Source organism: Sus scrofa, chromosome 4 (assembly GCF_000003025.6).
Source record: "Sus scrofa isolate TJ Tabasco breed Duroc chromosome 4, Sscrofa11.1, whole genome shotgun sequence".
Lineage (NCBI taxonomy): Eukaryota > Metazoa > Chordata > Mammalia > Artiodactyla > Suidae > Sus > Sus scrofa.
This window is the reverse complement of record NC_010446.5, coordinates 94419462-94446465: the sequence shown is the minus strand read 5'-3', so window position 1 is coordinate 94446465 and position 27004 is coordinate 94419462. Positions and strand designations below refer to the sequence as shown.

The following is a 27004-nucleotide window of genomic DNA, read 5'->3' as shown; positions in this document are numbered from 1 at the left end:
CAAATATTCCATTTTCCATTCTAATCTGTTACCTTTACCATTTTACTCGAATATCATTTACCACTGTACCTGAACTCCTGTTCGCTGACAACCTCCCCTAGGTATTCAATGATGAACTGCCCAGCTTTTAGGGGTTCTTTGGTTCTGATTCCCCAACCTTTTTCCTCGGCTCGAAATCGTTCTAGACACTGCACCCACTCATGCCTCTGTATCCTCTGGTTACAGCACTGCTCACCACAGGGGCAAGTGTTGGGAGAACACTCAGCAAAGATCATTCTAGAAAGAAATGGAGTAATTATATGTCAATTAACATTATATATCTTCATGAACCCACTTTTTATTTTATAGGAATTTTAAAAATGAATGCATAAAATTGTCATTTTAATAAGGTTAGATTGGTTAAGAAAGTTGGTAAGGTAATAACGACTAAGTTCAAGGATTAACATTAATAAAAATACTGAAACTTTCCAAGTCAAGCTTCAACCACATAAATTAGTAAGTTAACTGTCTACTCAGTATGCTGAGCACATACTATCATATTTAGCTCTGTGCTAAGAACACATAAACTGTTACCCATAGAGAAATTAATAATTTGATGACTATATTTCACTATTGTTTTGAAGTAGGTCATGGCTATTTACAGATTTTTTACTGTGGAAAAATTCCCCTTAAATTTGCTATCATAACATTTACCATCATAACCATTTTTTTTTTTTGTCTTTTTGCCTTTTCTGGGGCCGCTCCTGCAGCATATGGAGGTTCCCAGGCTAGGAGTGGAATTGGAGCTGCAGCTGCCGGCCTACGCCAGAGTCACAGCAATGTGGGATCCGAGCCGTGTCTGCAACCTACACCACAGCTCATGGCAATGCCGGATCCTTAACCCACTGAGCAAGGCAACCTCATGGTTCCTAGTCGGATTCATTAACCACTGCGCCATGACGGGAACTCCCATCACAACCATTTTTAAGTGCATAGTTCAGTAATTCACATTGTTGATGTTTTATAGGAATTTTATATTTCATTGGCATAAATGACATTTCCACACTGGAAATAACATTTCCAGAATGTGTGATTAGCTGAACATATAATCTCTAGTGAATGAAACCTGATTGTGTTCCTGGCTCAGGATACCTATAGTAAACTGGTAAGTCCACACTAAGATAAGAAAATAAACTAGGGTGTTTACGTCATATAAAAAACTTTCACAGTAGAATAAAAATAACATTAAAATGTTAACCAAATTTCAACCATATTAGGATATCTTATCCAATCAGCTTTCAAAATGCCTGATTAACTGAATTAAATACAAATAACTTTACATATGGTTTTTAAAAATGTAGCATTTCAAAGTGGTTATGGGAATTAATTATAACTTTTAAAATGTCAAAGTATGCTATACATATTGCATACTTTTCTGCTAGGCTGGGCTAGTATCCTCCATGGTAAGATACCATAACTACTGAATAAAATACACTTTAAAATCAATAGACACTTACTTAATTTCCCTGAGATTATCAGCATCATTACCAAAACCTTCCTAGGATTTTGTAAGATTTGATTCCTTAAATATAGTTTTAAAGTTTAACTTAAGGAGGGGGAAAAAAAAAAAACCCCATATATTTGATTTTTTATTTCCTTTTTTAATGACCAAAGAGAATTCTTAACAAAGTACGCTCCATGCTTCCTGGCTTAATAAAAAGCTACAATTTCTATTACCCAAATTATGAAAAATTATACTAATTTAAAGCTATTAATTTTCAAATGTCCATATATGTCTGTAGGTCCCCTTAGAATCTTTCCAAACCTTCATAAACAATAGATTTTAATCAATTAGGTATTAGAATCAAGTTAGGAAAGGAAAAACTTATTTTTCAAAAATAAAATCATGGGAGTTTCCGTCGAGGCTCTGTGGAGATGAATCTGACTAGCAAACATATAGTTTTAAAATAACCCTGATTATTTCCAAAATCTTTTCCATAACCACAGAAAGCTCAGGAAACCACTGTCTAGCATCTTTCTGCTGTACAACACAGCTACATGCAGACAGGCTAAAGCTAACATGAAAGGAGGATCCAGTAGGCAAAGATCCGTTCTGTATGTATCATTTACTATCCTCCATTCATGGGGAAGCAACATGTCTTCTTGACTCCTGCACATACTGGAGCAAAAGTCTACAAGGATGATACACTATCAAGCAACAATCCATTAATTCCAAAAGACAGAATTCACATTCTAATATATGGTCCAACCTATAAGGAAATTCACTTGACGGCATATGAAAATCTAGTTTTTAATATAGAAGTAGTAGCAGAAATCAATACTGTATTTGAGACTACTCCAAATTCCTCTACTTTGGATGCCAAAACCACACATGTAGTAACCATAAATACAGGATCTATACTTTTCAGAGAATACCTGGCATAGAATCTCTTGAAATAGACCATAGCAGTGGCAATAACTTGACTTAATTTAAGATGGTGACCTAATGCTTGGATAACATTTGTAAAAAATACCTGTAATTTCCAATACTCTTCTTCTGAAAGAAACCTTAAGTCCTTTCGGCGTTCCTTCAACAGATCTTGTTTTTCCGAAACCCACTGCAAATAACGGGAGCTCTGCCAAAAGTTCCCGGCCATAGAATACAGCTTGCCCTTTAGCACCGGCCAGCAGAGCAGCCCACAGAGGGACCATAGCCCCAGCCCATCTGGTAACTGTGCTCCTCGATCTTTGGTGTTTTATAATGTATTTTCTACCTTTCCAATAACAATTTCTGTCTTTTTTTTTTTTTTTTAAACAGCAATCCCCTTTTCCTATTTTCCATGGCACATTCCTTGCTCCTCTTTCCTTCAGAAGGCTCACTCATTTTCATAGCTTTAATTGCAACCCTCATCCATAATATCTCACCTATATATCCATCATACTCATAGCACATACAATAAACTCAAGGTGGATAAAATAACTAAAACATAAATCTAACAGAATGCTGAGATGAAAGAGACTTCAATTTCAAAAAGTTTCAGCCAGAGAATAATCATTCAAAAGTTGCTTAAAATTCGTGGTTTCTATAGTTAAAGGTATTGAAATATATTCTACTGGTTTTGATAAATAACCAAGATAAACTCTTTAATTGTATAAAAAATAAAACATGTTTCTGTCCATTGTCTGGAAAACTATAAACTTAACAAAATCTGAAAGTAGATGCAACAAACTAAGATATAAACTCTCTGATGAACAATTTAAATTGCCATTATCTACAGTCATATAATGGCCTTGAAAAACTAGATTTTTTCCCCCTCTAAATACAGATCATCTGATTATTCTTTCCCTCACATTGTGAGATTTAAGATTAAACACTTACTGAGAAGGTACTAATATGACTAACTTAACTAGCTATGGAGGTCAGATCATTCCCTGTCAGACTATTCCCTGGAAAAGGGTTTTCACTTAAATGAATGTACCCACTATGAATCATGCCAAGACAGGAAAGAGTAAGCCTTGGATGTAAGGGAGAGGACTGCCCTGACTTCTGGAGACCAAGAATTTAAGGACCTACGGTTCTTCTAGAGCAAAAGTGAAGGCTCCTAGAGAGTCTCACTGGTGGGCAAGTGGAAGCTAACTGTACTCAACAAAGGAGCATGGATATAATCTAAAAGGGAGACAGAAACCCTGAGGTTTAGTTTAGGGCCTATGAACTCTGAGAATAATCTGCTAGTAGTATTATAAGTCTCACCAGGAAACATACATATATCTTAACCTAAGTATACAGTTTTGTTATACACCATGCCTGCCCCTGTGGAGAGCTGAGGGAGTGGGCTCTTTGAATACTGTGAGCAAATGGGTATAGGTTTAAAAAGTAGCTTCAAATGAATTATAAGACTTTGCTCTAAAGAAAGAGGAATATTCTGGAGCAGTACTGGGTTTGACATGGATGATGTACAGAAACAAGAACCCACCAAGGATGATTTGCAGAATTTATAAAAATGTTTATGATTCCTAGAAACTGTTCGGAAGTGAGAACAAGTATTTAAGGTATTTATCTGAAGTAACTGTAAAACCCTATTAACTGTTTAAAAATAGTCCTAAATCAAGTTTTCCTTCGGCTACTTGCGAATAAATTTCTACATATGAATCTTATATAGATGTGAAAACAAATCCTGTGGATCCTTTAACTCCCCCACCCCCTTAAATATTTACAGAATTGAAGACAGTAAAGACAAAGCCATCTTATGTTTTAAGTAGCTTCATATAACTGAATCTTCTTTTTTTTTTTTGTCTTTTTGCCATTTCTCGGGCCGCTCCCTCGGCATATGGAGGTTCCCAGGCTAGGGGTCTAATTGGAGCTGTAGCCACCGGCCTACACCAGAGCCACAGCAACGTGGGATCCAAGCCGCATCTGCGACCTACACCACAGCTCACAGCAACACCGGATCCTTAACCCACTGAGCAAGGGCAGGGATCGAACCTGTAACCTCATGGATACTAGTCGGATTCGTTAACCACTGCACCAGGATGGGAACTCCTGAATCTTCATTTTTTTTCCCCCTCTATGGTATATGGAAGTTCCCAGGCTAGGGGGTGAATTGGCGCTGTAGCTGCGGGCCTACAGCACAGCCACAGGAATACAGGATCCGAGCCATGTCTGTGACCTACACCACAGCTCACAGCAATGCCGGATCCCTGACTCACTGAACAAGGCCAGGGATGGAACCCATATTGTCATGGATCCTAGTTGGGTTTGTTACCGCTGAACTCCCTAATCCTAATCTTTATGTGAATTACTTTTAAATATATAAGGAAGCATCCAGTGAATAACACACATTATTTGTCTTATGCATTTATCACACGCATGACAATATAATGATTACATTCTCATGACAAAGTTGTTGGCATTGCATCTGAGGGTTTGTTTGTCTTATTTAGGGCTAAGTTTTATTGTTGTTTTTGACCAATAGCGATATAATGAGAAGAATAACTGTAATACCCATACTAAATGATCTAAGACAACCAATGAAATTATGTAAAGGTAAATATTCAAATTTCAATTTTTAAGAAATTAAGACTAACATACAATATAGCAGTGTGGCATAGTGGAAAGAACATGACTTTTGAAACAAACATGTGGGTTTAAATTCTTTCTCTGAAACTAGTTTTATATAATGTGGAACAATTTTTTTTTGTCTTTTTAGGGCTGCACCAGCAGCATATGGTAGTTCTCAGGCTAAGGGTCAAATTGGAGCTATAGTCGCTGGCCTAAAACAACAACGCTAGATCTGACCTACACTACAGCTCACAGCAATGCTAGATCCTTAACCCACTGAGTGAGGTCAGGGATCGAACATGCATCCTCATGGATACTAGTCAGATTCTAGATTCCTTCATCTCTAAGAAGTAAAACTATCACCAATCTCCTTGAACTACTGTGAGAAAGAGAGGAAAGAAGCAATAAAGCAGCAGCTATATTACAGAAATTTTGTAGATAATAAAAATACAAAAAAGCACAGTAATGTTAGAATCTAAAGAAATATACCTTTAATCAAGAACTATAAGGACAAATGATATTCTCTCATATCAAACCAATGACATACTAATGCACTAGAAATAAATTTAGATGTTAACACCTAAAGGATGTGGAATTATGGGGAAATAAATATATTTATATATTGGTGGTGATACCAAAACTTAACTTAATCTTTTATGAGAGCTATAGTACATAGTAAGAATTATATATATTTCCACAGTTTGCACAGATATTTCTTCTTTTGAGAATGCACTTGTGTGTGTGTGTGTGTCTTTTTAGGGCCACACCCACACCATATGTAAGTTTCCAGGTCAGGAGTCTAATCGGAGCTATAGCCACTGGCCCATGCCACAGCCACGCCAGATCCTTAACCCACTAACAGAGGCCAGGGGTCAAACCCTCATCCTCATGGTTACCAGTCAGATTTGTTTCTGCTGAGCCATGACGGGAACACCCGAGACTACACTTTAAAGCATTAAAAAATGGAATCTAGGAGTTCCCGTCGTGGCGCAGTGGTTAACGAATCCGACTAGGAACCATGAGGTTGCAGGTTCGGTCCCTGCCCTTGCTCAGTGGGTTAATGATCCGGTGTTGCCGTGAGCTGTGGTGTAGGTTGCAGACGCGGCTCGGATCCCGCGTTGCTGTGGCTCTGGCGTAGGCCGGTGGCTACAGCTCCGATTAGACCCCTAGCCTGGGAACCTCCATATGCCGCGGGAGCGGCCCAAGAAATAGCAGCAACAACAACAACAACAGCAAAAAGACAAAAGACAAAAGACAAAAAAAAAGAAAAAAGGAATCTACACAAAGAGTTTCATAGTAATGCCCACCTGTTAGTAGCAAAACATTAAAAATAACTTGATCAATGAATAACAGAATGGCAAACTGTGACATATCACCCTAAAAAGGATGAGCTTGTGGATCATAATGATAACATAAAAGTGCTCATATGAAATATTTGTGAGTGAGAAAAATCAGTGCACAAAACACTAACTAGTAATCTAGCTATTACTACTATGTACAATCATATGTATGCACAATGACAAGATAGGAATTTACAGTGATGTAGGGAAGGTAGAATTTCCCAACTGGCATATCAAAGCAGAAACACTGATATCTCTACTCCCGTTTTGAAATCTCAATGTCATTTAAAACTCAGTGGTCCCAAATAAAAACCATACATTTTATCTCCAAACCAGTTAGATTCCAACTTTCTATCTCTGACAATAGCGTTACCATCTCTTATTATCATCACTGACTCAATCTTCATATGTTTATCTGCTATATGTTAATGGTTTATCAACTTAAGTTTCCCCCCAAATATATCATGGCCTTCTTCCTCACTATCATCATCCTACTTTTACTCCCTCATTATGGCTAACATACAGTGATATCTAGGTGTTTTTTTTTTTTTGCTTTTCAAGGGCCATACCTGCAGCATATGGAAATTCCTAGGCTGGAGTCGAATCGGAGCTGTAGCTGTTGGCCTACGCCAGACACAGCAATGCTAGATCCGAGCCTCCTCTGCAACTTACACCACAGCTCATGGCAAAGCCAGATCCTTAACTTACTGAGTGGGGCCAGGGATTGAACCCCTGTCCTCATGGATACTAGTCAGGTTCATTACCATGGAGGCATAACGGGAACTCCAAGAAGGTATTATTTTTGTTATAGGGGTTAAATAAATTTCCTCAGGTCTCATATGGAGTGAGAAGATTTAAATCTGAGTACATAAGACTTTAAATTACATTGTTTTTCTGTTACTCTATTTGCCCATGTTATGGGCTGAATGTGGTCCCTCTAAATTCATAGTTAAAGCCCTAGTCCCCAGCCTCCAGAACTATGATTAATAAATTTCTGGTTTTTTTTTTTTTTTTGCTTTTTAGTGCCACACTGCAGCATATGGAAGTTCCTAGGCTAGGGGTTGAATTGGAGCTACAGCTTCTGGCCTACGCCACAGCCACAGCCATGCAGGATCCAAGCTATCTTCAACCTATACCAGAGCTCACAGGCAATGCCAGATCCTTGACCCACAGAATGAGGCCAGGAATTGAATCTGCATCCTCATGGATATTAGCAGGGATGTGCCAAAACAGGGACTCCAAATTTCTGTTTTTTTAAGTCAATGATATTTTGTTATAGCAACCCAAACAAAGACATCCCATCGATTAGGTTTTAAATATCTCTCTGCAACTTCTTGAGGTAAAATCAAAGGTTTCTCTCTAAATGAAATGTCTTATAGATCTTAAGGCCTGTGCTTACAGAATCCGTTTAGTACAGTACCTATTGAGGCAGTCATCCACGCAACCCTTTCTGGTATCATCATCTGGCTTCTTACAGTTACAAGTGGTAGCCTCATAACCAGAAAGGGGTTTGACATCAACGTAGACATCTTGAGAGAAGACAGTAAAGAACAGTTAGTGAACATACATATACAGGATAATTTTTTAAGTGCTAGACTAAGAATATTGATGGTATGGAGGCAGAAAAAATAGCACCCAAGTTACTCACTTGAACGGATTTTTTTATATAGTGGTACATCTGGTTTTTTGTATAGCTAGAAGAAAAAACGGAAAAATCTTTGATGTAGCATTCATCTTCAAATGCCAGACAACAGTATCGATCACTAAAAATAGAGGAAATTATCCATGTACTCTGCTCATATGGAAACAATTTACAAGACTTTCTAGGTTGGATACATTTGAGGGTAACTCTTGGAGTGATCACCTTTTACCCTGAAATAAAAGGTAACTTACTAGATCAGGGTAAAAGAGAATTACACGCAACAGGAGAAATATTAAGTAGTTTAAAGAAAATGAATTTCAAATTAAATGTTTTTTTCAGCATGTTATTGGACAGACTTAAATGAAAATCACACTGCGGATCAAAGCTATTCATTTGGATAAATTAAAATTTTATTTGTCTCTATGAAAAGAAAACTTGCACAGGGCTTGTTTAGATGGTCTGGGTAGGTATACGAAATTAAAAAGTTGAGTACCCTGGCCATTTCAGGCTGAGTGTTGAAGGAAAACACATTTCACATTTCAATTAAGACAATTAATTTGGTGAATACAGGGGAGATGGAAGGCAGGATAATGGAGCTCTCACACTGCAATCAAGAATGCATTAAGAAAAACAAGTATTAGGTGGTCAGTAAAAGACAGTACAAAAAAAAAAAAAAGGCAACTTGGTCTAGGCTAGAGAGTAGTATTAATCTATAAGAATAATCCTATCATCATTTTTCAGTGGGTATAGTCAAAGCACATCTCCTTCATTGTTATGAATTCCTTGAGACAAATATCTAACATACTGATTGATCCTTTCAGAATTCGAGAGAGGCCACTAGAGAAAAGAATGCCAAGGGGAATGTCCTTTTCTTTCGCTTTCCAAAATTAAACTTTGATGGAATTTTGGCAAACCTCAGGAGCCGATTTACCTCATTTGTGTGACTACTTTAATTTCCCAATGGTTGTTTTCAATATGGAATCTGGGGCTATAACTTAATATAAAAATTACTGGGGGAAACTTCAATTAGGTAAGCAAGAGAGAAAAACTGCACCTTCTTATTTTTAGTTCTCAATATATTTAAAGATCTTTTAAAAGCACAAGAGTGTTACACATTTTCCCTATTTCCTTTGGTAGAAGAATCTCTTTTGTATATGGAAAATAAATTCCAAACTGATGGGAAGGAGCCAACAAAAATAAAGCCTGAAATTTCTTAGTGCTGCTGGCAGTACATCTAAATTCTCTTGAGACCTGCATCAAACAGGATTCTTACAGAACAGAATCTTGGCTACCAAAATAAAAGTCCAGAATAATAACAGACGGTTGCCTAAGGAAACAGGAACTTACTCCTATTTTGAAGTATGAGTAAAGGCAAATAGGTCACATTAAATATGGATGTGAATTCATTTTTCTTAGTCTCTAACCTTCATAGGGACACTTTTCTATACTTCCTGAGAGCGTAACAAGGAAGGAGAGAAAAAGACATGTACCTCCTTCTCTCCCATTTACCACTTAAGAATGAAACATGGTAAGATAGGCTGGTACCTGATTATGTTTCCACTGCCAAAGGATGTCATAGGGAAGCTGGAAATCAATTCTCTTTTGCCTTAAATATTTTCCTGAAACAAACAAACAAAAATGCTATCAATTTCAATATCTATTCATACAAAGGGTCAAGCAGCCACAAGATTTAATATGTACTGACTAAAAAAAATTTTAATTTTTAATTTTATGGATTTTCCATTACCAATGTTTTTTTTTTTTTGGCCACCCCTGTGGAATATGGAAGCTCCTGGGCCAGGGATTGAATTTGAGCTGGAGCAGTGACCTATGCCACAGCTGCAGCAATGCCGGATTCTTAACCCTCTGTGCCAGGTCAGGGGTTAAACTCACACCTCAGCAGTAATCTGAACAGCTGCAGAGACAACGCCAGATCCTTAACCTACAGAGAAGGAACTCCTCCATCGCCAGTTTTTAATTTTAGCTACTTGTTTCCACTGTGCTCCATGTGCTATATACTAAAGATATGTTTCAATAGTTGCTTATATAAAACAAGTAGCACAGTAAATTTACTACCCAAATACAAAGGTCATTATGAAACAAACTAAATACTAAGAACGATTTGATCATTAAAATCATTAACCAGAGCAGCTGTCATCCACTCTCCCTCATTACTGTACCTAATCTAAGGCTGACTATAAAAAGAGGCATAAGAGTTTTCTAAAATAGGTACCCTGAATTTAAATGAATCAAGAGTATTTACATGCAAATTTATGATCTGTTAACATTTTCTTCCTACCGAAATACTACCACCATTTTTTTTTTTTTTTTTTTTAAATAGCTACATCCATGGCACATGGAAGTTCCAGGCCAGGGATTGAATCTAAGCCGCAGCTACGACCTATGCCACAGCTATAGCAACACTGGATTCCTAAACTATTGTGCTGGGCTGGGGATCAAACCCATATCCCAGCGCTCCAGAGATGCTGCTGATCCTGGTGTGCCACAATGCAAGTGGGAACTCCAGGACTTAGATTTTTTTTGTCATCTGGATAGTTGTCCTATTATGGTCTCCAAACCAGCAGTTCTCAAAGTGTGCTCTACTAACCCCAGGTTATCTGAGAAGACAAATCTATTTTAATAACACTAGTAAGATATATGCATTTTTATTATGCTGATATTTGTACTAATGGGATAAAAGGAATCATGTGTAAAACTGCAGGTACCTTATCATGAATCAAGGCAAGTGGCATAAAACTATACTAAAATGAAACTAACAGAAATGAATAGTGTCTGGAGTTCCCGTAGTAGTGCAGTGGAAATGAATCTAACCAGTATCTGTGAGGATTCAGGTTCAATCCCTCGCCTCACTCAGTGGGTTAAAGGATCCGGTGTTGCTGTTAGCTGTGGTGTAGGTTGTAGGCATGGCTCAGATCCCACCTTGCTGTGGCTGTGGTCAGCAGCTGCAGCTCTGATTCAACCCCTAGCCTGTGAATTTCCATATGCCACGGGTGTGGCCCTTAAAAAAAAGGGAAAAAGGAGTTCCCGTTGTGGCGCAGTGGTTAACAAATCCGACTAGAAACCATGAGGTTGTGGGTTCGATCCCTGCCCTTGCTCAGTGGGTTAATGATCCGGCGTTGCCGTGAGCTGTGGTATAGGTTGCAGACGCGGCTCGGATCCCGCGCTGCTGTGGCTCTGGCGTAGGCCGGTGGCTACAGCTCCGATTCGACCCCTAGCCTGGGAACCTCCATATGCTGCGGTAGCGGCCCAAAGAAATAGCAAAAAGACAAAAAAAAAGGGGAAAAAAAAAAAAAAAAGAAATCAACTGTGCCAGCATCATCAAAGAATGCTCTTGATAAATAGCAATAAAAATATTAAATTTCAACCCACAAAACAAAATCTTTATTCCACATGACACAATATAAGTATGCATAAAGCATTTCTGCTGCATACTGAGATATGACGGTTATCTTAAGGAAAAGCACTTGCGCAAATACTTGAATGGTGAGCTGAACTAGTTGCTTTTTAAATGGAATACTGTTCTTACTTGAAAGAATTGAGAGACAATGGCTAGTAAAACCTAGGAATGTAAGTGAGGCAAGTGAACTTGTTACTTTAAGATATCCAACTGCAGGAGTTCCCTTGTGGCATTCACCATTGCATCAAAAAGAATAAAGTACCTAGGGAGTTCCTGTTGTGGCTCAGTGGTGAGCGAATCTGACTAGGAACCATGAGGTTGTGGGTTTGATCCCTGGCCTTGCACAGTGGGTTAAGGATCTGGCGTTGCCGTGAGCTATGGTGTAGGTCACAGATGTGGCTTGGATCCCGTGTTGCTGTGGCTCTGGTGTAGGCCGGTAGCTACAGCTCCAATTCGACCCCTAGCCTGGGAACCTCCATGTGCCGCAGGAGTGGCCCCAGAAAAGGCAAAAAGATCAAAAAAGAATAAAGTACCTAGGAATAAACCTACCTAGAGAGACGAAAGATCTGTACTCTGAAAACCATAAGACACTGATAAAAGAAATCAAAGATGACACAATACCATGTTCTTGGATTGGAAGAATCAATATTGTCAAAATGAGTATACTACCCAAGGCAATCTACAGATTCAATACAATCCCTATCAAATTACCAAGGATATTTTTCGCAGAACTAGAACAAAATATTTTAAAGTTTATTTGGAGGCACAAAAGACCCAGCATAGCCAAAGCCATCCTGAAAAAGAAAAATGGAGCTGGAGGAATCAGGCTTCCTGACCTCAGACTATACTATAAACCTACAATCATATAAACTATATGGTATTGGCACAAAAACAGAAATATAGATCAGTGGAATGGGACAGAAAGGCCAAAATTAAACCCATGTACCTAGAGCCAACTAATTTGTGACAAAGGAGGCAAGAATACATAATGGAGAAAAGACAGTCCCTTCAAAAAGTGGTGCTGGGAAAACTGGACAACTACATGTAAAAGAATGAAATCAGACCACTTCCTAACACCATACACAAAAATAAACTCAAAATGGGAGTTCCTTTCTTGCCTCAGTGGTTAACGAACCTGACAAAGACTCATACGGATGTAGGTTTAATCCCTGGCCTTGCCCAGTGGGTTAAGGATCCGGGGTTGCCATGAGCTGTGGTGTAGGGTGCAGATGTGGCTCGGATCTGGCACTGCCATGGCTAAGGTATAGGCCAGCAGCTGTAGCTCTGATTCGACCCCTAGCCTTGAGTACGGCCCTCAAAAGCAAAAAAGTAACAAAACAAAACAAAACAAAACAAAACCCTCCAAAAAACCCCAAACTCAAAATGGACACTATAATACATTTAGAGGAAAACACAGGACAAACACTCTCTGACATAAACCACAGCAATATCTTCTCAGATCCACCTCCTAGAGTAGTGACGGTAAAAACAAAAATAAACAAATGGGACCTAATTAAACTTAAAAAGTTTCTCCACAGCAAAGGAAACCCTAAACAAAATGAAAAGACCACCCACAGAATGGGAGAAAATATTTGTAAAGGAAATGATCAACAAGGGATTAATCTCCAAAATTTATCAACAGCTCCTGCAGCTCAATACCAAACAAACAAACAAAAAAACAAACCATCAAAAAATGGGCAGATCTATGGCGTTCCCGTCGTGGCTCAGTGGTTAATGAATCCGACCAAGTACCATGAGGTTGTGGGTTCAATCCCTGGCACTGATCAGTGGGTTAAGGATTGGGTGTTGCCGTGAGCTGTGGTTTAGGTCGCAGATGCAGCTCGGATCCTGAGTTGCTGTGGCTGTGGTGTAGGCCGGCGGTTGTAGCTCCAATTAGACCCCTAGCCTGGGAACCTCCATATGCCTCGTGTGCGGCCCTAAAAAGGACAAAAAACAAAACAAAACGAAACAAAACAAAAAAAGGGCAGATCTAAATAGACAATTCTCCAAAGACAACATACTGATAGCCAAAAAACACACGAAAAGATGTTCAACATCATTAATTATTAAGAGAAATGCAAATCAAAACTATGAGGTACCACCTCACACTGGCCAGAATAGCCATCATCAAAAAAATCTATGAACAGTAAATGCTGAAGAGGGTGTGGAGAAAAGGAAACCCCGTTACACTGTTGGTGGGAATGTAAAATGGTACAAACACTATGGGAAAAAGTATGGTGATTCCTCAAAAAACTAAAAACAGAATTACCATTTGATCCAGCAATCCCACTCCTGGGCATCTATCCAGAGAAAACCATGACTTGAAAAGACACATGTACTCCAATGTTCATTGCAGCACTATATACAATAGCCAAGACATGGAAGCAACCTAAACGTCCATCGACAGAGGAGTGGATAAAGAAGATGTGGTATATACGCACAGTGGAACATGGGTCATAAAAAGGCATGAAATAATGGCATTTACAGCAACATGGATGGACCTAGAAATTATCATGGTAAGTGGCTAGTCAGACAGTGAGACACCAATGTCATATGCTATCACTTACATGTGGAATCTAAATTTCTCTGCAGAACAATACTGACTCACAGACTTTGAAAAACCATGGTTTCCAAAGGAGAAAGGCTGGGGAGGTAGGGTGGGGGATGGGCTGGGGGTTTGGGATGGAAAAGTTATAAAATTGGGTTGTGATGATCGTGTACAAGTATAAATGTAATAAAATTCACTAAGTTAAAAAAAGGGTGAAGGTGCAAACAGTAAGTTACGAATTTTTAAGAGAATACTTTTCTTTCTCTTTCTAAGAAAGAAAGCATCCATTAACTACTTTGACTAAATTCAAAGACACAATTTTCCACAGAGCCCAATATCTTTAGTTTTCCTAGCAACGTCTCCATAGATGTTATGATGCTTTTCCTGACATTACTTGTATTCCTCCTCTCTAATCCCTATACTGAGAGCTGGAGGAAAAATGATGGGTCAGTCTTTCCTTTCCTTTAACATTTCTGAAACCTGACTAGAGCCAGGTAATCATTTTGAAACTCACCTAAAGAGATTTCCTTGGTCAAATTCTGCAAGAGCTGATATTTTACAGGAATCTATTCAGGAGCTCCTCATTTGGAAAAATTATTTTTGGTTAATCCTCACTTTTTTTTTGTTTTTGTTATTTCTTGGGCCGCTCCCGTGGCATATGGAGGTTCCCAGGCTAGGGGTCTAATCGGAGCCATAGCCACCAGCCTACGCCAGAGCCACAGCAACGCGGGATCCAAGCCGCGTCTGCAACCTACACCATAGCTCATGGCAACGCCAGATCGTTAACCCACTGAGCAAGGGCAGGACCGAACCTGCAACCTCATGGTTCCTAGTCGGATTCGTTAACCACTGCGCCACTAAGGGAACTCCTTAATCCTCACTTTAAAAATGGGAAAAAAATCATTTTCTATCCATCTAGAAATTAGATGAAATCGTATCTTTTGTGGATTTTTCTTACAGTGCTGGAGCTGTGAAATCTCAAATCCTGCCACTCATCACTAGGACAAGAGAAAAGAAATCCTTTTCTTTCTCTCTTGAAAGAAAATTGAATTTGTGGGCAATAAAGTTATTTCAAGAAGAGACTTGTGTTGACCTTGAAATCTAAGAGGGAAGGTCCATGAAGATTTTTCTTTTACAAAATCAATCCTGAAATGAACAACAGGAGGAGGAACATCTCCACAAAAATTCTCCATTGCTAAGGAGGTAGCTAGGCAAATGAGGAAACCAAAGGAGAGAGAGGTATCCAACAAAAAGAAAGATAACTATGGCTTTGCCTCTAAGATAGCTTAAAATCTGACAAAAATGTGTTTTTTTCTTTTTTTAAAACAAGAATAGGGTGACTGACTTCAGAAAAAGTCCTGTTTGTTTAAATAAAATCTAAGCACTGGGTTATAATATCACTCTTCAAATAGAAATTATTAATCTTTTCTTTTCATTCTATGAAAATAGTCCCAATACTCACTCCCCAAAGAAAAGCTGTAGTGGTAATATTTCAGTGAAATGTGTGCCATCAAGGGGGTTATAAATAATAATCAAAGACACTTAAAAGGAAGCTTCAAATTTCACTAGACAAAACATTAGTACAATGTAAAGTTTTTGGTTTTGTCAGCCTGAGGAAAAACAGGTGAGACCTAAAAAGATAGGAATATTGTGATTCACACCTTCCACTGAAAGAATGTCAGCTCCACAGAGGCAAGGATTTTTACCTATCTTGTTTATTGATGTATCACAAGCATCTAGAAAACTGCCTGATCAAAGAGTAGGTATTAAATATTTTCTGAATGAATGAAAATATATATTCCGTGGCTTAAGTTTAGAGGTACTCCACTGTTCTCTTATAGCCCTACTAAGCAATATCATCATCTTTCCTCATTTTCTTGACTTTTACTCTTCCTAAGCACAGTTAATCTCTTTCATTTTTTTTTTTTTTTGGCTTGGTTTACTAATTAATTTCCCCCCAGTTGTACTGGGATATAATTGACATATATAACTGTAAAAGTTTAAGGTGTACTGCATAATGGTTTGAGTCACATATATGTGAAATGATTATGGATATAAATTTAGTCAGCATTATCTCTTAGACGTACAATTAAAAAAAGAAGCAAAAAAAGAAAAAAACTTGGGAGTTCCCATTGTGGCTCAATGGGTTAAGAACCTGACTAGTATCCATGATGTGGGATACTAGTTTGAGCATACATGATGTGGGTTCGAGCCCTGGCCTCCATCAGTGGGTTAAGGATCTGGCGTTGCCACAAGCTGTGGTGTAGGCTGCAGTTGCAGCTCGGATCTGGTGTTGCTGTGGCTGTGGCAAAGGCCGTAGGCTGGCGGCTGCAGCTCTGAATGACTCCTAGCCAGGGAACTTCCATATGCTACAGGTACAGCCTTAAAATAAAAAAAAAAAACAAAAACTTCTTTACCTTGTGATAAGAACACTTTTAAGATTTACTCTCTTAACAATTTTCATAGATGACATTCAGTAATGTTAACTATAGTCATCATGCTTATTATATCCCTAGTACCTATTTATTTTATAACTGGAAATTTGTATCTTTTCAGCACTTATTCCCTTTCCCCTCTCCCTCAACTCTGGTAACCACAAATAATCTGATCTCCTTTTCAATTTTATACACACACACACACACACACACACTCATGTTTTTAGATTCCATACTGTGGAGATCACATAGTATTTGTCTTTTTCTGTCTGACTTATTTCACTTAGCATAATGCCCTCAAGGTCCATTCATGTTGTCACAAATGACAGGATTTCCTCATATCTATACATTGTATTTACATGTATACTGTGGCATGGCATACATACAACAACTCCTTTATCCATTCATCCTCTGATGGACACTTGTTTTCATTTCCTGGTTGTTGTAAATAATGCTACTATGAATGTGTGCAGGTATCTTTTCAAGTTAGTGCTTTCATTTCTTTGGATATATTCCCAGAAGTGAAACTGCTGATTATATAGTAGTTTTACTTTTAATTTTTTTTGAGGATCCTCCATATTGTTTTCCACAATGGCTAGAGAAGCATAATTTCTTAAACATAACCAGCTCCCTCCCACTTTTATATTCTTAGGTGTCATTCTTCTAATTTAAAGCTAAATCCTTCCCCATCAAATTCTGTCCTTTGCCTCATTCTCAACCTTACCTAAAAATCTAATTTTAACATACTTATTGTAAACTACCACAGTCAACTGTGATTATTAGAGATGTTATCTTCAATATGGTAGTGTATATAATTAAATGATCATTTGGCATTTATATACTTTATGGTTTTCTCTATTAATGTCATAGAAGTATTCTCCAATTTATCATATATGTGATAAGGAATTATTCATAAAAAGAACTAAAGCTGAAGAATAAAAAAACTGACTCAATTCAAAAATGGACAAGGACTTGAAGAGACATTTTAGTAAAAAAGATATACATATGGCCAATAAGTACATGAAGAGATGCTAAACATCACTAATCATTAGGGAAATGCAAATCAAAACCATAATGAGATACCATCAGGATGACTAGTATGAAACAAAACCAAAAAATTTTAAGTGTTACCAAGGATGTGGAGAAATTGAATTCTTAAGTATTCCTTGTGGGGAGTTCTTATTGTGGCTCAGTGGATTAAGAACCCGATATAGTGTCTATGAAGATAGGAGTTTGATCCCTGGCCTCGCTCAGTGGGTTAAGGATCCAGCTGTGGCAATATCGGATCCTTTAACCCACTGTTCTGGGCTGGGGATTGAATCCCCACCTTTACCATGACCAGAGCTGCTGCAGTTGGATTCTTTTTTTTTTTTTTTTTTTTTTTTGTCTTTTTGCCTTTTCTAGGGCTGCTTCCCGCAGCCAGGCTAGGGGTCTAATCGGAGCTACAGCTGCCGGCCTACCACAGTGTGGGATCTGAGCCGTGTCTGCAACCTACACCACAGCTCACGGCAACGCTGGATCCTTAAACCACTAAAAGCAAGGCCAGGGATCGAACCCGCAACCTCATGGTTCCTAGTCGGATTTGTTAACACTGTGCCACGACGAGAACTCCTGCAATTGGATTCTTAACCACCGTGTCCTGGTTGGAATGCCACGATATTTAACATTTTAAAAAGAAATTTTTACTCATACTTAACAGAACTGGGAAAAGCAGATTTGCTTCATCATTTCTGAAGTGGAATATATATCGAATACAAAAGTTTCTTCCTTTTTACTGCTGATTAACAGTGCACTGTATGAATACACCACAGTTTATTTCTTCTTCTATTAACGGTTACCTGGTCTATCTCTATTTCACAGCCATTCTAAACAAGGCTACAAGAAACATTACATCTTATGGACACAAGTATCAATTTTTCTTTGTAAGTGTATGTTTAGTTTTATAAAAGCTGCCAGAGCTTTTCAGAAAGTTTTACCATTTTACTTAAAGCAACTACATATAAGCTTTCTGGTTGAGCCCACATTTGGTGCTATATTTTTTTCTTTTTTTGACTGCACCCATGGCATGAGGAAATTCCTGAGTCAGGGATCAAACCTGTGCTACAGCTGTGACCCAAGCTGTTGGAGTGACAATGTTGGATCCTTAACCTGCTGTGCCACAGGAGAACTCCTTGGTGCTGTATTTTTTTTTTTTTTTTAATGGCCGCACCTGTGGCATATGGAAGTTCCCGGGCCAGGGATTGAATCTGAGCCACAAATGCAATCTATGCCACAGTTGTGGCAAGCAGGATCCTTTAACTCACAGTGCTGGGCTGGGGATCAAACCTGCAGCATCCGCAGCAACTCAAGCTGCTGCAGTCAGATTTTTAAACCACTGCACCAGAGCAGGAATTCCCTCGATGCTGTATTTTTAATTTTAGGTAATCTGCGGCTGTGTGGTATCTCACCTCTTAATTTGCATTTCCTTGATGAGTTATGATACTGAATATTTTTTGTGTATTTATTGGCCATTTGTATATTCTCTTTGGTGAAGTCTGTGTTCAAACCTTCATTTTATTTTCATTTTTACAAATTACAAATTTTTTTTTTTTTTTGTCTTTTTAGGGCTGCACCTGAGGCACATGGAGGTTCTCAGCTAGGGGGTTGAATCGGAGCTGTAGCCTCTGGCCTATGCCACAGCCATAGCAACACGGGATCTGAAACATCTGTGACCTATATATACCACAGCTCAGGGCAACGCCGGATCCTTAACCCACTGAGCGAGGCCAGGGATTGAACCCGCAGCCTCATGGATGCTAGTCAGGTTCGTTAACCACTGAGCAACTACAGGAACTCCCAAACCTTCATTTTAAAATTGAGCTGTCTTAAAAAAAATCATTTGTAGGAGTTCTTTATGTATTTAGGATACAGTATGGAATAGAAGGTACAGAGATTTCCCATATACCTCTTGCCCGTAAACATGCATAGCTTACCCCATTATCAGTACCCTCCACCAGAGCCATACGTGTGTTAACAAGTGATGAGTCTGTATTGACATATCATTATCAAATTCCAGTTTCTATTAAGGTTCGCTCTTGGTATTGCATATTCTGTGGCTTTGGACAAATGTATAGTGACATGCATTCACTATTACAGCATCGAAAAGAATAGTTTTTTTTTTTTTGTCTTTTGTCTTTTTTTTGTTGTTGTTGTTGTTGTTGTTGTTGCTATTTCTTGGGCCGCTCCTACGGCATATGGAGGTTCCCAGGCTAGGGGTTGAATCGGAGCTGTAGCCACCGGCCTACGCCAGAGCCACAGCAACGCGGGATCCGAGCTGCGTCTGCAACCTACACCACAGCTCACGGCAACGCCGGATTGTTAACCCACTGAGCAAGGCCGGGGATCGAACCCTCAACCTCGTGGTTCCTAGTCGGATTCGTCAACCACTGCGCCACGATGGGAACTCCGAAAAGAATAGTTTTTTTTTATTTTTTTATTTTTATTTTTTTAATTTGTTGTTGTTGTTGTTGTTGCTATTTCTTGGGCCGCTCCTACGGCATATGGAGGTTCCCAGGCTAGGGGTTGAGTCGGAGCTGTAGCCACCGGCCTACGCCAGAGCCACAGCAACGCTGGATCCGAGCCGCGTCTGCAACCTACACCACAGCTCACGGCAATGCCGGATCGTTAACCCACTGAGCAAGGGCAGGGACCAAACCCGAAACCTCATGGTTCCTAGTCGGATTCGTTAACCACTGCGCCACGACGGGAACTCCCAAAAAGAATAGTTTTGATGTCATAAAAATCCTCTGTGCTCTGTAGATTCATCCTTACTTCCCCCCAAACCACTGGCAACTACTAATCCTATTAATGTCTCTAAAGTTTTGCCTTTTCTAGAATGTCATTTAGTTGGAATCATATAGTATGCAGCCTTTTCAGATTGGCTTATTTCATTCAGTACCATGAAATGAAAGTTCTTCAACGTCATGAAGCTTTAGTACTATGAATTTAAAGTTCTTCATAGCTTGACAGCTCATTTATTCTCAGTGTGGAACAATATCCCATTGCCTGATATACCACAGTTTACCCATTCATATAACAAAAGATATCTTGGCTGCTTTCAAGTTTTGGCAACTATGAATAAAGCTACCATAAACATGTGTGCAGGTTACTGCACAGACTTAAGTTTTCAATTTCTTTGGGTAAAAAATACCAAAGGAATTCAGTTGTTGGATTGTATGGTAAGAGTATATGCAGTTTTGTAAGAATACAAGTGATTTAAAATTTTTAAATTATACTTGATTTATAATGTTCTGTCAATTTCCGCTGTACAGCAAAGTGACCCAATCATACATATAAATACTTTTTCTCATATCAGCTTCCATTATTTTCTACCACAAGTAATTGGATATAGTGCCCTGTGCTGTACATAGGACCTAATTTCTTATCCATTCTAAATGTAATAGTTTGCATCTACTAACCCCAAACTCTCAGTCCATCACAATTGACTTTTACATACTGCTTTTGTTTCTAGTAACCTCGCTATTAGTTGTAGTACATCTTTTTAGATTTTCTACATACATGACCATGTTATTTGCAAAGAGAAACAATTTTACTTTTTCATTCCTGATGTTCATGACTTATACTCATCTTTTTTGCCTTACTGCACTGGCTAGCACATCCAGAATAATGTTGAAAAGAAGTAATGAAGGTGAACATTTTTACCTTTTTTCCAATTTTAGGAGGAAGCATTCAATATCTCATTAAGTATGATCTGCTGCTTTTTTTTTTTTTAAGTTGTATTAAAGTATAGTTAAGTATGATCTGCTTTTTATAACACTCAGGAAATTCCTTTCTAGTCCTAAGAGTTTACAATCAATTTTGTTCTGTAGTTGTTTTATTCAGCAGGAAGTTTTTGTTGGGTTTTCTACCAGGGTTACATTAGCCTCATAAAATGAGCTGGGAAGTGTTTTTCCTCTGTCTTCATAAAGTGTTTCTGTAAGACTGATGCTATTTCTTTCTCAAATATATAAGAGAGTTCATAAGGAAATTGTTTTGTTCTGGAATTTTTAATGTGTAAGATTTAGTAAGGAACTCAATTTTGTTCTTTTTTTCCTTTTTTTTTTTTTAATAGGGTCACAGGTGTGGCATATGGAGTTCCTGGGCTAGGGGCTGAATCAGGGCTGCAGTTGCCGGCCTATGCCATAGCCACAGCAACGCCAGATCTGAGCCATGTCTGCAACCTATGCTGCTGCTCACAGCAATGATGGATCCTTAACCCACTGAGCAAGGAATGGAATGGAACCTGCATCCTCATGGGTACTAGTCAGGTTCTTATAGCAATGAGCTACAATGGGAACTCCTCTTTTATTTTTATTTACCCATTTTTGTTTGGCTGCACCCCCAGCACATGGAAGATCCCATACATGGTTATAGCTTGCGCCACAGCAGCAACAATGCTGGATCCTAAACCCACTGTGCTACATGGTAGCTTTCAGGAACTCAATTTCTTTCAGTGATAAGGGCTATTCAGATATTTGATTTCATCTTACATTAGTTTTAGAAGTTGCATTTTGTAAGGAATTAGCCCGTTACACATACATTTTAAACTGGCATAAAGTTGAATTCAATTATTAGCCTCTTAATGACTATAGGATGATTAGCATGGATACTGGTAATTTACTTTATCATTTACTTTGTCTTGGTTAGTGCATCTAGAAATGATCAGTTTTGTTGCTATTTTCAAACTTTTGTTCCCTTATTGTCTGTTTAATATTTCATTGATTTCTATTCTTTATTATTTTCTTCTTTCAGCTAATACCTCAGTTTTCTGAAATGAGTGGAACAGTTTTGTTCTTTTCATTGGCATTGAGTACTGCCACCCCTCTTTACCTGTGGGTTCTGCATCTGTAGATTCAAACAAATTTGGATCAAAAATAAACTTTAAAAAATTCCAGAAAGTTCCAAACAGCAAAATTAGAATTTGCCCAGTACTGGCAACTATTTATACAGCTTTATAAGTACCTAGAGATGATTAAAAGTACAGTAGGATATGTATAGGTTATCTGCAAATACTATACGACTATACAAGGGACTTGAATATCCTTGGATTTCGCTATCTGAGGGCTCCCAGAACCAATATCCCACCAATACGGAGGGGACAACTTTACTTGATTATAGTAAACCAAGAGGAAGGAGTATAAGATGATTAGCATGGATACTGGTAATTTACTTTATCATTTACTTTGTCTTGGTTAGTGCATCTAACCAATATATATTAAGTACAAAATAAATATCACTTAATCCTCACAACTCAAGTTGGAAACAGTCCGATAGATAGGTGAAGAGGCTGAGATGCAGAGTAGATAAGTAGCTTGTTTAAGATCATTTAACTCTTGGAGTTCCCGTCGTGGCGCAGCGGTTAACAAATCTGACTAGGAACCATGAGGTTGCGGGTTCGGTCCCTGTTCTTGCTCAGTGGGTTAATGATCCGGCGTTGCCGTGAGCTGTGGTGTAGGTTGCAGACGCGGCTCGGATCCCGCGTTGCTATGGCTCTGGTGTAGGCCGGTGTCTGCAGCTCCGTTTCAACCCCTAGCCTGGGAACCTCCATATGCCGCGGAAGCGGCCCAAGAAACTAGCAAAAAAAAAAAGAAAGAAAAAAAAAAAAAAGATCATTTAACTCTTAAGAGTGTGGAATGAAAAGAGTAGTCTATGTGTTTGATTCTAAGGTATGCCAAGGGTCCCCAAGAACACCTTCAGGTTTGGTGACTAATAGTACTAGCATAAAATCAGACTCAAGACTCTACTTTGGTATAGCAAAAAGATACAAAGCAAAATCAGTAATGACAAAAAAAAATATATATATATGTGTATATATATGTGTGTGTGTGTATATATATACATATGTGTGTGTATATATATACATATATGTGTGTATATATGTGTGTATATATACATATGTGTGTGTATATATATGTGTGTATATATACATATATATGTGTGTGTGTATATATATGTGTGTGTATATATATGTGTGTGTGTGTGTATATATATATGTGTATATATATATGTGTGTGTGTGTGTATATATATATATATGTAGGGCAAAATCTGGAGGAAACCAGGCACAAGTTTACAAAGTACTCTCCCAGTAATGTCACACAAGATGAAATCTATGGCAATGCATTGTGACAATATGCATAAAATGCTGTCTAACAAGAAAGCTCATTATGGAGTTCCCATTGTGGCTCAGTGGATTAAGAACCCAACTAGTATCCCAGGCCCTGCTCAGTGGGTTAAGCATCTGGCACTGCCATGAACTGCAGCGTAGGCTGCAGATGCGGCCTGGATACTGCATTGCTGTGGCCATGGTGCAGGCCAGCAGCTGCAGCTCTGATTCAACTCTTAGCCTGGGAATGACCACAGGCTGCAGGCATGGCCTTAAAAAGAGAAAATAAAATAAAAAAAAAAAAAAAGAAAAAGAAAAAGAAAAAGAAAGCTCGTTAGAAACTCAGCACCCAAGGTTTTAATTGGTAGTTGGTCATATTGGTACCCTCTGCCTAGGATGTACTAAAATTCCAGATTCTTAGAATGAAAACATATGTTCAGTAGAAACCATACAGTTTATACAAGGCAGGCACAGTAAATTACTGTTATCATCTAGGAAGTTTTATATCAACAAAGGTAACCATTCTACTCAAGTTTCCAGATGTCAGCCACTGGCCAACCCTGTAAGCAGAACTTCTAAGAACAGAAGTCTGAGGCCTACTATCTTAATTATTTTGTGCACATAAGGTCTATGTTCTTTCCACTACATCAGGAAAAGTAGTCAAGATTTGACATGAGTCTGAATGACTGGTAGTGGCAACTGACAAAAGCTACGTTGAAAAGGATTCTGAATTATTTTCTGAGCTCAGCCAAAGAGTATCACAATATATTTCACAATAACTGCCAGAGTAAAAAGATGGGGGAAACTATGTACTAAGTAACAGATTCTTGCTGATCGACATTCTACTGCAAAAACAACTATAGTAATTACATTTACTGAATGATTACTGTTAGGTACTATGCTAAGTATTACATGCATTGCTGTATTTAATATTCATATTAATTTCTACTTTAAAATAAAGATTCTGAGGTCTTGAGATGTGTCAACTTGTCCAAGGTTGCATAGCTGGTAAGTGGTGGAGGTGAAAATTTTTTTTTCTTTTTACGGCTGTACCTTTGGCATATGGAAGTTCCCGGGCTTGGGGTTGAACTGAAGCTGCATCTGCAGGCCTACACCACAGTCATGGCAATACCAGATCCAAACTACACCTGCAACCTATGTCACAGATCCTTAACCTATTGAGTGAGGCCAGAGATTGAACCTGAATTCTCATGGACACTATGTCAGGTTCTTTACCACTGAGCCACAATGGGAACTGCTGGAGATGAATTTAAATTAAGGCCTAAATGATGCCAGAAACCAAATATGAAAGATTATGTCTTCATGTTTTTTGCTTCCCTATTTCCCAGAAAATTTCTGAAAAACTATGAATCCCCTTATGCATTTTTAAGTGTAAGGTAACAGAGTTGCTAGTAATGTACTATTTGGTTATATCATTTAAAAATGATGAAGCTGCATACCATAAAGATATGGAGTTCCTGTTGTGGCTCAGCAGTAATGAATCCAACCAGTATCCATGAAGAGGCAGGTTCAATCCCTGGCCTCCCTCAGTGGGTTAAAGATCCAACGCTGCCTTGTGCTGTGGTGTAGGTAGCAGACGTGGCTTGGATCTGGCATTGCTGTGGCTGTGGTGTAGGTGGGTAGCTGCAGCTCTGATTTGACCCCTAGACAGGAAACTTCCATACCCTGTGGGTACAGCCATAAAAAGAAAAAGAAAAAAAAAAAAAAAGCTTTAATACTTATCATTACTCATTAAAACATATCCCTTACTTTAATATTTAGAAAATTAAATTATTTCTTTTTATCCTTGAGTTAGCCAATTTCCCACCCAGGATAAAACTAGTGAGATCAAAATGTTCACGTTTTCCTTTAAATAGGACTTTTAAATTTTCATTTTCAAAGCCAATTTATCATTAGCAGATTCTAGGAAATAGCTAAATCTGCTGAGAATCAGCTTCCACTGCTATGACCTCATTTCTAAAAACAAAAGGTTCTTTGAAAAGAACTTTGGCACTAAGCCCAGAGAACATGGAACTTACTCTTACTTTCCTTAATTAAGCACTAGTACACTTATCTAGCTGAGAATTAAACATTGTAGTTAAACCATTCTCCAGCCATCCAATACAGATTCATTAAAACAAACTAATCTTTATTGCAGAACTTGTCAATGCCTGTTGCCTTTTTTTGGCCGCATGTGCAGCATGGGAAATTCTCAGGCCAGGGATTGAAACTACATTGCAGTTTCAATCACCACAACTGTGGCAATGCTGGATCCTTACTTAACCTGCTGCTCCACAAGGAAATGTCCCTTGCTTCTTTTAATATAATGCATTGCTAGTGCTGGGCAATCTGGGCAGAAAAATGGAATTAGATAATTATAACACGGAGAAGAGCCCTACAGTCAAGAGCGTCAAGAGTCATAGGTCAAGAGAAAAACAAAAGCACAAGATCAACATATAGTACACAAGTAAACTGTTCCTAAAAAAAATAACTGTCATCCTACGGTCAACAGTTTTTTTTTTTTTTTTTTTTTCTTTTTTGGGTGACACACGTGGCATATGGAAGTTCCCAGGCTAGAGGTCAAATTGGGGCTACAGCTACTGGTCTATGCCACAACAACAGCAAAATGGGATCCGAGCCATGTCTGCAACCTACACTACAGCTCATGTCAATGCTAGATCCCTAATCCACTGAGTGAGGCCAGGGATCGAACCCAAATCGTCATGGATATTAATCAAGTTTGTAACCTGTTGAGCCACAAACAGAAATCCCTTATGTTCAATAATTTATCCTAATCTCTCCTCTTTTCTTTCACTTGTATAACAAGTATTTATTAAACTTCTACTATACACCAAACACTGGGAAATCAAAGGAGAATAAAAAGACAAATGACTCTGTGTTCCTGGAGCTTATAATCTAATAGGGGAGATGGACAGTACATGAGTAAACAAATATAGTAATTATAGAGTGAAACAATCAGGGTGCTGTGATACTGAATAAAGGGAAGAAGCCTCTCTAATAGGATAATCAGGGAAAAAATTTTAAAGAAAGTGATATTTAAGCTGATACTGACATTTAGCTCATCCTTAAAGGATGAAAAGAAATCAGCTGGGGGAGTTTTGATGAAGAGCTTTTCAGGCAATGGTAATAATAAACATAATGATCATTTGGTGGGAAGCAATTTGGTATAATCTAGAATCTGAAAAAAGACAAGCATAACATAATACAGTGTATAAGGGAAAGATGAGAAGAGATAGATGTAAAATGATGAAACAGTCAGGAACCAGACCATTTCAGTCAGGGTAAGGAGTTTATACTTTAATGGTAGGCCACTGAAAGATTTTAGGGATGATTTAGTTTAAGTTATAAAATCATATGGATGTAGTGAGAGATTATCATACTAAGTGAAGTAGCTATAGAAAGATAAATATCATGGGATA

At 38.3% G+C, this 27004-nt stretch overlaps 1 protein-coding gene and 1 pseudogene across 8 annotated transcripts in view; both read right to left on the bottom strand.

The window, feature by feature from the left end:
• Window positions 1-27004, bottom strand: part of ASH1L (ASH1 like histone lysine methyltransferase) — a 187463-nt gene that overhangs the window by 38529 nt on the left and 121930 nt on the right. For all 8 annotated transcript variants that reach the window (XM_021089697.1, XM_021089694.1, XM_013997002.2 and 5 more), the window contains 4 exons: window positions 9566-9639; window positions 8027-8072; window positions 7799-7907; window positions 70-276 (listed from right to left, as the gene is read on the bottom strand). In XM_021089697.1, coding sequence (XP_020945356.1) covers window positions 70-276; window positions 7799-7907; window positions 8027-8072; window positions 9566-9639 — 436 coding nt within the window. The remainder of the gene's footprint in view (window positions 1-69; window positions 277-7798; window positions 7908-8026; window positions 8073-9565; window positions 9640-27004) is intronic.
• Window positions 852-5285, bottom strand: LOC106510135 (annotated as a pseudogene).